Raw genomic sequence first — 13,091 nt, 5'->3', positions numbered from 1 at the left:
CTATCTATCTCTTCCCTGGTACGCACATTAGGCAGGCCTGTTGTGCTGCTTGGATGACATGACTGAGTTTCTGTCAACTACATAACAGATATGGGTCTTTTTTGGTTTGCTGTGAGCCTGTGGAGCTGCTGTGGACCGTTTGTGTCCCTACATCTTGGAGGAGAGACCTCTGAGGTGTCTCACCCAGGAGATGTCATGATTGGCGGTCTTTTCCCTATTCACAAACAAGTTTCTTCAAAGGAAACACATGGCCCTATTACAAATTGTTCTGAGTGAGTATATCTTTTGATTTTATAGGTTATATTACAATCATGTATTTTATTTCTGTATATTAAAAGCACTAGCATGTGTAGATAGTGTTTTGTTTGAAGTGACATTTTTGCATAAAGCTGTCATTGTTGCCAGAACTTGGTGTTCAGTTTTGTTAGTGAATCTTTTGTGGTCTACTAGCTTTGGAAAACCCCACTGCTCACCTGAAAGAAAACATTTACATCATGCTGTGAATATTTCTTTCTGTCTGCAGCGTTGACGTGACCATGTTAATCCGTGCCCAAGCCATGATATACGCCATCGAAAAGATCAACGAGTTACAATATCTGTTGCCAAATGTGTCCATTGGCTATAAAATATATGACACTTGTGGGGATGTATCTATAGCAATTAGAGGAACGCTAAAACTCCTTGAACAGTCCCATGGAAACCAAAATATGTGTCCTCTCTTGGAAGAGACCCCTGGCACGGGTGCAGAAGGGGTCAAGGTAGTGATTGGAGAGAGAGACTCTGAGACCTCTGCTGCTGTGGCCCGCTTGCTGGCGCTGCCCAAAGTGGCACAGGTACACAACCAACATCACATTGGCTCTGTTCCAATTCACATACTTCTGTACCTACAATACCTAATATGAGGGCACAAGGTATCATAGTACAGAAGTATGCGAATTGGAACACAGTTATTGACTCTATCTTGTCTGTCTGAGTGAGTGGAAATAATGGCAGCAAGTCTATGTTGGATTGGCTTAATTTGAATCAGAAAATGTACAAATGACCAAAATGATATATAATTGATGCCTTGGCTTTAACCATTTCATTTGAGCACAACATGAAAAGTGTAAAAAGACTTACAGTACTATACGGAATTGACACTGAATTAATGTGAAGAGACCTTAATCAAAATGAAGTACAAAAAAATAACACCATGTTCCTCTCTCAGATTAGCTATGCTTCGACGAGTGAGCTACTAAGCAGTAAACTGAAGTTCCCATCCTTTCTCCGCACTGTCCCGAGTGACAAACAACAGACCAAGGCCATGGCTGAGTTTGTGAGAGAACAAAAGTGGGACATAGTAGGTATCATTGGAAGTGATGATGAATATGGCAAATATGGCTCTGAGACTCTCATCGATCTCTTCACTCAAATCAAAGCCTGCATCGCATTCAAGGAGGTTTTACCAGCTGAGTTCACTCAAAATGAGGCGCTCACTAGGATAGAACTGGACAAGATCTTCAAGAATATACAAACCCATCCAACTGAAGCTATTGTGATTTTCACCAAAACGAGAAATGTGAAGGCCATCTTAGAGGAGGCTGTTAAGCGTAGGGTACACAGGACCTGGTTGGCCAGTGATTCCTGGTCCATCTCCACAGAGATATCTGGACTCAATAACATCACACAGATTGGGAGAGTCATTGGTTTCATTAGCAAAAGAAATGTAATCCCAGATTTTAAGAAGTATGTCCACCAGCTGGTATCCCAAAAGAGAAAAAGCACAGGAGACAGTTTTCTCTTGAACTACCTGTCACGGTATCCCATGTGTTCGCATGCTTTAGAGGAAGACGACAGAGATAGTCCTTCATTGTGCGAATCCAGTGATTCTGGACAGAAGTGTCTGCAGTTGCACTGCTTACGAAATAGTATTGACCATGATGAATCCTATAGTGTTTATCTAGCTGTGAATGTAATAGCCCATGCCTTGAATAGTCTTCTTGAATGCAACAATAGAGATGGATGCAAAGGAAATACACCCTTTCCTGCCTGGGAGGTAAGCCATCTTTTGTATCAAAACCTGAAGTTTAGCTATTCTCAACACATTTGTTTTAAAAATCTACACAGTATGACAAAAGCAATGTGTTAGAAATAACACAAACTGTTTTGTCCCTATCTGGGCATAGAGATGTGTTAAAAAAAAAACAACACAAGTTGTCTTATGTTCAACACATTCGTTTTAAGAGACTGTTCTGACCAAGATTTAAATGAACGTGAAGTACTCATGGTCATACATATTCACAACTTTATCAGCTTATAATTCTCTCCTAATGTTTGCATATATGCCGATACTGTTGTTGTATTTTGTCTTCTTCTAGCTGTTACAAGAGATAAAGAAAGTCAACACTACAGTGGACGGAAACACTCACATATGGTTTGATGAGAATGGGGACCCCAGTACTGGGCAAGAAATTCTTGAGTGGAACATTGAAGGTTCAAAGGTTAACATCAGCTCCATTGGAGAGTATGACACATCAGGAACCATAAAGCTACACTCTAATCACTCCATGGACAACTCCATAGTATGTTGGCTATTTTAAAATTATAAATGTATATCACTGTTGCACTATGTATGCTATATCAAATTATAAAAGTAATGCAAGTTAGCAGTCACTTCAGCTTACCCGAAAAATTTTAAATCCTGCTAACTGCTATGTGTTATAGTCAAATTATGTACCCAATATTTAAATTATTAAACAATTATTAAACAAGTTAAAGATACTAATACCGATGACAAAATTGATTTGGCATACTTTTAGGAAACAAACTGCTCCAAATCCTGTGAGCCAGGCTACGAGCTAAAACAGTCAAATACTTCCTGCTGCAAAACATGTCATCCCTGCAAAGACAAGCTTTACTCAAATGGGGGTGGTAAGTACTTGGCACCAAGCGTTCTGTGCACTTGGACAAACAGTAGGCGTAGGTGTATATGGATCGCTGCCATATGTTTCATATGTTTATTTAACATACTTTATTTTTTGGAAGGAAAGGTGGTTAGTCTGGCTGGCATTTGACTGCATGTAAATGTGTGAAGAGTTCAATTTGCGTCATCCCATATCAACAGTTTTTCATTAAGTTTGGTTTCCCTTTTTACCTTCAGTTAGGTTTTTCATTTTGCACATGGTCTTTTTTTATTCTAGAAGCCTTTGTACTGTATGTTTATGTAAACAAGCAATGATTTGACTGACATATACATTATCCATACATTCCATATTCATATGGTCTGTGTAACCAATCAGAAGCGGAATGTCAGGCCTGCCCCAGTGACCAGTACGCATCTCCAAAGAAGGACTGCTGTCTGCAAAAGGAGATCACCTTCCTCACGTGGGGGGACGGCCTCGTCATAGCCCTGGTGGTGTTCGACAGCCTGGGTGCCGTGCTCACTGTCCTAGTGGGTGTGCTGTTCACCGTGCAGAGGAGCACCCCCATCGTGAAGGCGGCCGGCGGCTACCTATGCTTCCTGGCCCTGCTGTCCCTACTGGTCTGCTTCGCCAGCGTGGCCGTGGGGCTCAGCGAGCCCTCGGACGTGACCTGCATGATCCAGGTGCCCCTCTTCCTCCTGGCGTTCACCCTCTGCATCTCCTGCATCCTGGCCAACCTGCTCCAGGTCTTCGTGGGCTTCAGCTTCCGCGTGACAATGACCAGCGCGCTGAAAAGCCTCAATAGGCCGGCTGTGGTCATTTGTGTTTGCTTCGGGGTTCAGGTGCTACTGTGCTCACTGTGGCTCATCCTTAACCCCCCAAACAAAATCACATTGAATGACCATGAAACCCAAATCATAATTGCATGCTGTAAAGGGTCCATGTTTCTGTCCATAGCTATGTTTTTGTATGTCTGCCTGCTTTCTGTGGTATGCTTCATATTTGCCTACAACGGAAGGCAACTCCCAGACCTGTATAAGAATGCTCGATATGTTGCTGTTAGCATGCTGGTCTATCTTGTGATGTGCATCCTTTTTCTGCCATTCTACATGACTTCTTTTAACAAGTACAGGCAAGGCATTCAGGCTTGTGCACTCATGGTGACTACATACAGTGTCTTGATCTGCCACTTTGGCCCAAAATGCTACATCATGCTGTTTAAGAAGGACCTGAACAACGAGAGTGCCATAGCAGAGTACATACGTAACCATTACAACCAAAAGAGCATAAGGGTTTTAAGCTCCTAAGGTCCTGTCAGTCCGTCTACAATGTACAGTCTACAAGAGAGCATAAGAGCATATTGTTCGTGTACAGTATGTATTCATAGGCCTATAGACCCTTTCAACTGCAGAAACAAACAATGCTAAGCGTTCCTAAGGCATTTCTGGAGGCACAGAAAAATGTATTGAGCTAATGGTAACATGGGGACAAACAAAATAATAAAAAAAAAAGAGAAAAAAGACAAGACATAAAGTCTACTTTTTGTACAACATTACTGTAAGCTAAAGTCATTGTAATTTTCCTATCAAAGTATCTGCATTGGTTCTGAATATTTCTAACTAACTGGAACTGGAAATCCTATAGGAGCAGATTGAAAGGGTCTATACCTATATAGAGAGTATATCTATTCATAGGTCTATGTTCTATACTAAGGGAATGATTGGATGGAGTTCAAAGTAGTGAGTGTTTACACATGTGAAGAGAGAGAGTGAAGCACTGGTGATTTAGTGTGGCATTTTGATGGGTTGTGTTTGAAAAAACGAAATCAAGTACTTCCTGTTAGATTTTTGTGTGTTAGGTGGAAAATTGTGTGTGGTGTGTTGCAAAATATTTTTAGTAAATTCAAACACTGATAATTAGTGGTTTTGCAGATTTGATGTGGGGTTATGATGTATTGAGGACATGTTTAGAAAATTGTGTGACAAGCAAAGATTTAGTGTGTAAGCAGTTGAAAAAAGCCATTCCTCCTTTTGGATATTCCCACTGCAACATCATAAACACAGAGCTATTCTTTTTATGAAAATGAGTAGAAGTACAAGAAAGTAAGTAAGAAAGAAAGAAAGAAAGAACACATTTTTGTTATCAGCGATTGACCAGCTTTAATAAAGACCTTACAAGACAATGGGGCCTATAGGCCTACATCAGCAAGCCTACATCATTGTTTAAATGCATAGGATACCTACTGCACAAAATAGAAATGCCAAAATGCTGGCTGATTGCCTCAGATTTCTTTCCCTTATTTTTTATAAATAAAAGTAATTTACGAAGATTATAATAGTCTGACAATGATGCAGTTTCACCTGTAATATTCCCTATGGGTTGGGCAATGAGGAACTTGCTCAGACAGCTTTGTAAAGATTTATTAGTCTACCACTAGATGGCGCAGCACACTATGAGCGTTACATGACCAATATTTCTGTGGTGATAACGCTAACAGTCTGGGATAACGGTAATTATAATGAAATGTTAATTAACTGGCGACAGTGCCAAACCATACCCATAAATATATTGATGTGATGGAAACTTCAAAAGCTGACATTCAATTACCAATCAATTATCTTGATTACCTCACCCCTTCAAAAACCAATAATCTTGATTAATCTTCTTTTTTCTTTGACTTGCTGTCAAAGGAAAATGCAATCATTATACGAGATGCATTAGACCTGTTTTAATTCTAACCCGATTGTAACTTTAATTCTCACCTATAGGCCTACCTCTTTTCAAGTTCACGTTAAGTCTCAAGTAAAACAGGAATAGCAGGAACCAGAGAAGAAATAGCAATAACAAATGCTGGATAAAATCTAGTTTGTATATAGCCTAGCCATATAGTCTAGTCTATTTGAGGCCGACAGTCGTAAGTCGTAATTCATTTGACCTGCTGCTGATCATGTGGTAGGCTTAATATGCCTACAAGGTTTTGATACATTTGTCTGAGATTCCTTGTCTGAGAACTTCCAAGATCAGTTCATAACACAAATAGGATGTAGCCCATCCAAGTCTCGAACCAGATGATGACATGGTCATGCTGGTTATGTTAAAATGTCTATTACAATTGCAAACCACCCTTTCCAAAATCATATTTGACTTTCTTAATTGAAGGTTCTGAAGTTTGCTGAGGATCTTGTTCATTTGATGTGTCTTTTCTCAGTCGCGAGGGGGCGCCGATGGCATTCAGTGCAACAGGCAATTTACTGACTCAGTGTCAGTCAGATCCATGATATTAACATTATCTATAGAGCAAAGGGGAGTTTCCAAAGTCATCAAACCCTTCCAACTTTCCCATTTCGGCCAGAGACCACTGAAAATGAATCCTACGAAGGCTGCTGCTCTGTCTCTTTGTGTTTCCTTCCTCTTTGCGAATGGTCTTTACGCAGCGGTCCTTGGGTCACTGAAGTACCCTTTCGCCGCGGATGACCACGGGCTTGTCTCGCATCTGGATGTGCAGAATCGAGGACAATCGAGTGCTATCCCCAGGAGTGAGACTCCGCGGAATGGTACTGCAGTTCACATACCGTCGTATATGATATCACTGTACAGGACTCTGTCTCAGCTGGAGAGGAGAGGTAATAACAACGTCTCCCGTTCAACGAGGCACGCTAACACGGTCACCAGCTTCATGGACATTGGAAAAGGTATGTAGTAATGAAAATGGACCGTTAATGTTTGTGTGAAATGAAAACGATCCAGTGGCTATTAATTTTTGTCGCAAAAATACTGGCGAATGATTTCTTTTTATTACTCGTTTAATTAATACTGGATTAATGCGAACAAAAGTAGGACTTTCATTAGGCTATCTAAAATAATAATAATAATAATAATAATATATAATTATATATGAAAACATTAGGCTTAAAACATTAAGCAATAATTGGCTGTAGCCTTTTTTTTTTTACTAATTTGATGCCTTTTTACTCTGGATCGTAGATCATTAAAATAAGTTGTTCCAATATTCTTCTTAGTGTTTATGAGCGATTTGCTTTTAACAGGCCTACAATGTGATCAGTTTTCAGTAATTTGTTGAATTCAAACTTCATTTAGGAGCATTCTGCCAGAACGTCCACAAACTTTTTCATATTAGTTGGGGAACATTTTCTGGACAGCAACTGATTTTAAATAAAATAGATTATTTGTCTTGCTAGAATAGATATTCCCTTAAAAATCTATTTAGGTAGCTTGTTATATTTAGCCTAGGCCTATGTATAAATATCAGCATCTCTAATTTTCATGACATCATTAGTTTACAGGGTGCTGAAAGGTCGTCTTATTTTAGGGTTTGATGGTTAAAATTCGCAGAATTTCAGTGACACTTCTTTAAAAATTTTACGCCCTGGATATTTACTTAAAACCCTACCTTTAAAGAAATGTGAAGTCAAATGTCTCGAATTTCCAACATCTGTGATAAATAAACGTCCCTTGCACCTAGAGCTAAACAGTGTGCCTTGCCCCGCACAGGTGTTGCTGATAAAGACAGAGCAACATAAAGTGTAATTTAAAACCGATGCTCAAATAAAGATTGTCACGTAGAGTATGTATTTAACAAAATACTCTTTGTCAGCCCTTTCGAGTTCACCGAACAGACTTCATAGAGTTTTATGCAAACTTCACCATGGACTGAAGTCATTGTGAGGAGAGGGATTGTGTGGCATGCAGCCTATCATAGACACCTCTACAATAACAGAAAATAACTGTAGCCTATAGGCCTATTGGCTACTCTGGTCATTCTTGGTAGGCCTATCTCAGTTAGTGAGAATCGTAATTTTGTTGCATTGTTGTCTTTAGCGGTACAATGACAATAATCTTGAATTTTGTATTGGCTATATCGAACCGTCTTTTGGACCTGTCGAAGTTGGAAACCGCGTAATAACAGACAATATTGAGTTTAATGTAGGCTACTGTAGCATAAAGCATGAATGTGGACTTGCTAATACAATGTAACAAGGGTTCACTATGGTTTAGTTGAGCTATGGAGCCATCAATAAGACTCAAGTATATCGTTTGTATTTAGGTCTTCTAACAACAGGGGCAGACAAGAAATATATTTTTTATTATGGATAAAAAACGATAGTAAAGTCTTTTGGTATTCCTCTAATGTAGGCCTCAGGCCTTTCTAACAAAGTATTTCTATATTTCGTAGACTCCAACACCCCCCCCCCCCCAACAAAGCAAGCCAATCAGTCTGCAAGGTAGCATATCTAAAACCAGACAGACCCTCTTGATCCAATCTGTTATCATTAGGTAAATAAAAAAGGAATCCAGACAGAAAATGACAGTAATAACAGAGCAGCGAAACCTCATTTCGAAGAGCACTTTTGCTGGTTATGTCACAGTTTAGTGGACAAGCGGATATGAGAACCAGTTGGATGGTACACTGCCCTGCATGCTCTCTCTCTCTCTCTCTCTCTCTCTAAAATACCTTTTACTCGAGTAGCATTCCATTTTTTTCTGTTTTTCTCTCTTTCTGTCTTCACCTTTGTACTGGACTATCTTTCCCTTCTATTCTATTCCTCTCTCTCCCCCTTTTGCCTGAGTGATTTTCCATTCCTCTCTCTCCCTCCCTCTATATCTGTCTCATAGATACATATTCACCTAGTATCTGAGTGTCATTTCTTTCCTATTCCATTAATCCCCCCCCCCCCTCTCTCACAAACACACACACACACACACAGATACAGAGTTTCAGTCTCTCTCCGCTGTCAATGTGTCATCTTCCTGTCTCAGTGTGTGTGTTTCCTCTCTCCTCTTTACACGTGTCATGTCTCTGTCAGTGCTACAGGCTGACTGCAGGTACACACGTCCTGTGTGGCAACTGGTTGGAAGCAGTTCCACTCGATTCCGCCGTTTCTCTTTCTCTCTTGTGAGCCCTTGTCTTCCACAACAGCCCGATCTGGCCTATAGGTCTCCATCTCCCTGCGTGTGTTGAAGCGATTCCCTTCATGTTTTAAGCATGAAAACTGCGGTTTGGGTTTCAGGTTGCGTGGCTCTTTTTTTTTTTTGTTGAAAAAGGGCCTTGTTTGAGTTGGACGTCAAGATGTCAACATCAAAATTTGTTTTTCTCCGAGACAGTCGGTCTGGTCTGCCTTAGCCAACCTTTCTCTCTGCATCACTTCAGCTGTCCAGGGGACTTGCAGTAGAGCAGGGGGAGAAGTGGGACCAACACACACAAAAAAAGTAGTTTCTGGGAACCTGTGTGCACAAAGGTGAGGGGAGAGGACAAGTATAAAACATCGACAGCCTGTCATACTTTGACTTTCATTACCGGCGACAAAGACAAAGCGCTCAGTGAACGCCGCATATGGCAATAGCGCGCAATTAAACGTAGCAGGCATCCATCTTCATCGGCAAGCTCTTTCTTGTAAATGTCTCAAATTTAGAAGCTCACAATCCCCCAGCCACCCACCACTCCTTTACGATTTACAACCGCTTCATGAGGTTAGGGAGCACAAGAGGAGTGTGTGTGTGAGTGTGTGTGTGTGTGTGTGTGTGTGTGTGTGTGTGTGTGTGTGTGTGTGTGTGTGTGTGTGTGAGAGGTACAGGAGGGAACAGACCCCGAGGCCCCAGTGATTTCCAGCATCCCACCAAAGCCTCTTCTCACTCAATCAGCGTAATTAGCAGACACTGCCAAAGGCTGAGAGGCCGACCGACGGGTCAGCCAAGTCCTCCCCACCTGGCTGTGTCCAAGCGTCCCCCCCCCACCTCCTCTCTCTCTCTCACTCTCTCTCTCTCTCTTTCACTCTCACTCTCTCTCTTACTCCTCTCCAGTGCTTGCATTTGGAGAAACAATTCAGGCCCCAAATGTTATTCTCATTGAGGGTGGAGAGGGCTTGCCATGTGTATGGCATTTTCAACAAAGCCCCTTCGGCAGACTGTAAATAGTGCTGGCTGGAGAATGTGTGATATGCTCTCTGAGTCACTGTGGGAATTGTCTCTCGCAAGCACGCAGACTTAGACAAAGTCCTGGTGCGTTGTTTTGGTTTGGGAGGATCCCTGGCGACTCGTTTGTGCGCGGCTTATCATTCTGCACCTTTGATTTTTCTCCTCTTGTCGTCTCGCTTTTGTTTTGCTTTCACTTAAATGATCATTCCACAATTTTCTCTTTCTTTTCTCTTTTTTTGGACTGTTCACAGACTACCCCCCGACTGAGAGCAGGCAGCGCTACGTCTTCGACTTGTCCAGTCTCTCCAGAGCAGATGACCTGGTGGAGGCAGAGCTGCGTGTTTTGCGGAAGGCCCCGCCGGACTTGCTGCGCGTGCTGTCCAGGGGAGGCAGCCTGTACCGTGTGCTGCTCTTCCTCTGCTCGAGCGACCCGGAGGGCCATCGACAGCCAATCAGCTCGCAGACCATCGACATTCTGGACTCTGGCACAGGGACACAGTGGGATGTCTTCGACGTCACCGCCAGTCTGAAGATGCAGCGGAAGTCGCGCTGGAGCAGCGGCGGTGGTGACGGCGCGGTCAGCCCACTGTGCTTTGACGTGGTGGTGGTTTCGGACGCGACGGACGAGGCCACCGCGCCCTGGGCCCTGGGCTACGGGCGGCATGGACGGGAGCCCCAGGAGAGGGCCCTGCTGGTGGCCTTCACGCGCACCCGCCGCAAGGAGAACCTGTTCCGGGAGATCCGCGAGAAGATGAGGGTCATGTCGGGGGCCAGTCTGCTCACCGAGCTGCCCTTCGACCCCGGCATGGAGGGCCGTCGGCCCCGGAGGCGCAGACGCCGGAGGACTGCCCTGACCAGCCGTGTGGGGGGGACTGGGGGAGGGGGGGGCGGTGGAGTTGGGGGTGGGGGGTTAGGAGGTGCCACCGGGCCTGGAGGCGGTGGAGGAGGTGGGGGCGTCGGCGGTGGAGGAGGAGGAGGTGGTGGTGGCCGAGGCGGTGGAGGAGGAGGAGGAGGAGGCAGCGGCGGCGGCGGCCGCCGACGCACGCGCTGCAGCCGCAAGCCGCTGCACGTGAACTTCAAGCAGCTGGGCTGGGACGACTGGATCATCGCGCCGCTGGACTACGAGGCGCACCACTGCGAGGGCGCGTGCGACTTCCCACTGCGCTCGCACCTGGAGCCCACCAACCACGCCATCATCCAGACGCTGATGAACTCCATGGACCCCGACGCCACGCCGCCCAGCTGCTGCGTGCCCTCCAAGCTCAGCCCCATCAGCATCCTCTACATCGACTCGGGGAACAACGTGGTTTACAAACAGTACGAGGACATGGTGGTGGAGAGCTGCGGCTGCAGGTAGCGCTGAGGGACGCGGGCTGAGACACGAGGGGACGCCCAGCCCTGGACTCAGACTGTCCCCGTCCCTTTCCACTCCTCCCTCGCCCTCCTCTCTTCCCCCTCTCTCTCTCCTCCCTCTCTCTCCTTACACTTTTGACACATGGCATGCCTATGCTGTGGAGACGGGGCGCGGTGTATGGATCCGCGCGTGTGTGTGTCTGTCTGTCTCTGTCTGTGTGTGTGTGTGTGTGTGTGTGTGTGTGTGTGTGTGTGTGTGTGTGTGTGTGTGTGTGTGTGTGTGTGGGTGTGTCTGCGTGTGTCTGCGTGTGTGTCTGTGTGTGGGTGTTGCTGTGTTTATTTGAGAGTTTGTCACTGGGCATTCTGATTGTGTTTGAAACAGGCATAAGGTCATAGACAGCCCCCCCCCCCCCCCCCCCCCCGCCCCAAACATTCCCCCACTTTTTTCTGCCTCCCCCAACCAAATTTACTGAATGAAAAAATAACGGACAAGTCCATAGGAGAGTTAGGTCTGGAGTTCTTAATGGCTACAAAGCATACTGTCAGAGGTAAACTGCGTGATCGAGTGCTAATGTCTCTTGGCAGCGGCAGAACATTGCTGAACCATCTGGAACATAACCATCATTCAACAAGGGCAAACAACTGTAACATATATAGTTTGTAAATGGAGGAACTTTGCTCCGTGAACTTCGAAATGAGCTGAGATAAAAAGGAAATGAGAAATGTAGCTGTCTGGAGTTGGTCAAAGCTCAAAAAATCATTAGTGGCATTTGAGCGGCATTCGTTATCCCCATGCTAGTGTGTGCAGTACAGCTCCATGATGCATCGCGATCGTGGAGCATGTACTTTTGTCAGTTTACAAGAGCACAGGCGGTGTGTTAACCAATGTGTTAATGTGTTAATTAGACATTACTTTAGATACTAATATTTATCCGTGACCAAACATCTATTCAACAACAGATTTAAAGATAATACGTTGTGAAAGTATACTAAATCATTGGTTAGTACTGATGATTACCACGATTACAGCAAAAATTCTATTCCCAACCATTTCTTTTGGTTAGTACATTCAGAGACATGGTTTAGTGTTTTAGCCACTGTGCTTGCTTGGATGAAATCTATAGTTTTTTAAGCTTTTTTGGTGGTCTGCTGTTGAGATGCGAATTTGAACCAGATTGGTCAACACTGTTCGGTAGTGAGCAGAACACGCTGTGTGCAGTACTGGAACTGATTATTCCGACTATGCCACATAACAGGGTAAAGTAAGCAGTATTATCCTACCATGTCTCTTATTTTTGCCTTTGTTTTTATCATTCCTTTTTGCCAAGGAAAATGCCATGCGGCTTTAGAAGCATTAATGAAATTCCAGTGGCAAAGATTTATTTCTTATCAAGTCATTGAGTCGTTCTGGTGTTGAGGTTAAGTTTACTTTCCTATTTCTTTCCCCTTAGGAAGTAGCCTACATACAGTACACACATACAGGCCCTGTTTTCTTCAGGACTGCTCAGATCATTTCTTCTCTCTTCTCTAACTAGCATCCAATTCAGCTTTTTTCTCTCTTTTGTTCTGCATCATCATAATTCATAACAGCTCTTGTTTTTTTGCACATCTCCATTTCAACATGCATTACATTGAACATTTTTTTTTTCTTTTTCTTTTCTAAATACAACTAAAAAAAAACTGTTTACTGTGGCATCAGGAATTAGGATCCATATCCCCAAACGAAGTGACCACAAGCCAATCAGTGTCTGATCCATGCACAGTGGCAGAGAAGGACAGTGAGGGTATTTGGCACGAATACTGACGGCTAGCGCCACCATGCCTTTTCTCACGATAGAGCCACACATTGATGGGCTAACTCTTTCTGCTTGGGAGCTCTTTTGGTATTAAGAAAAGCGATCAATC

At 43.8% G+C, this 13,091-nt stretch overlaps 2 protein-coding genes across 2 annotated transcripts; both read left to right on the top strand.

Annotated features, from left to right (window-relative positions):
* LOC143139378 (G-protein coupled receptor family C group 6 member A-like) lies at window positions 1-5,171 on the top strand. The gene is made up of 6 exons (XM_076299979.1): window positions 1-272; window positions 524-833; window positions 1,208-2,035; window positions 2,358-2,561; window positions 2,799-2,910; window positions 3,279-5,171. The coding sequence occupies exons 1-6, from the start codon at window positions 91-93 to the stop codon at window positions 4,205-4,207; spliced, it is 2,565 nt and encodes an 854-aa protein (XP_076156094.1). The 5' UTR covers window positions 1-90; the 3' UTR covers window positions 4,208-5,171.
* A 1,093-nt stretch (window positions 5,172-6,264) lies between these two features.
* gdf7 (growth differentiation factor 7) lies at window positions 6,265-11,220 on the top strand. The gene is made up of 3 exons (XM_076299978.1): window positions 6,265-6,592; window positions 10,085-10,693; window positions 10,781-11,220. The coding sequence occupies exons 1-3, from the start codon at window positions 6,265-6,267 to the stop codon at window positions 11,188-11,190; spliced, it is 1,347 nt and encodes a 448-aa protein (XP_076156093.1). The 3' UTR covers window positions 11,191-11,220.
* Window positions 11,221-13,091: the final 1,871 nt, after the last annotated feature.

Source organism: Alosa pseudoharengus, unplaced genomic scaffold (assembly GCF_046254945.1).
Source record: "Alosa pseudoharengus isolate Yale_2024_CS ecotype anadromous, Long Island Sound unplaced genomic scaffold, YU_APseudo_1.1 YU_APseudo_1.1_scf_22, whole genome shotgun sequence".
In the NCBI taxonomy this organism is placed as follows: Eukaryota; Metazoa; Chordata; class Actinopteri; order Clupeiformes; family Clupeidae; genus Alosa; species Alosa pseudoharengus.
The sequence above is the reverse complement of the archived record's forward strand: the minus strand, read 5'-3'. Positions and strand labels throughout refer to the sequence as shown.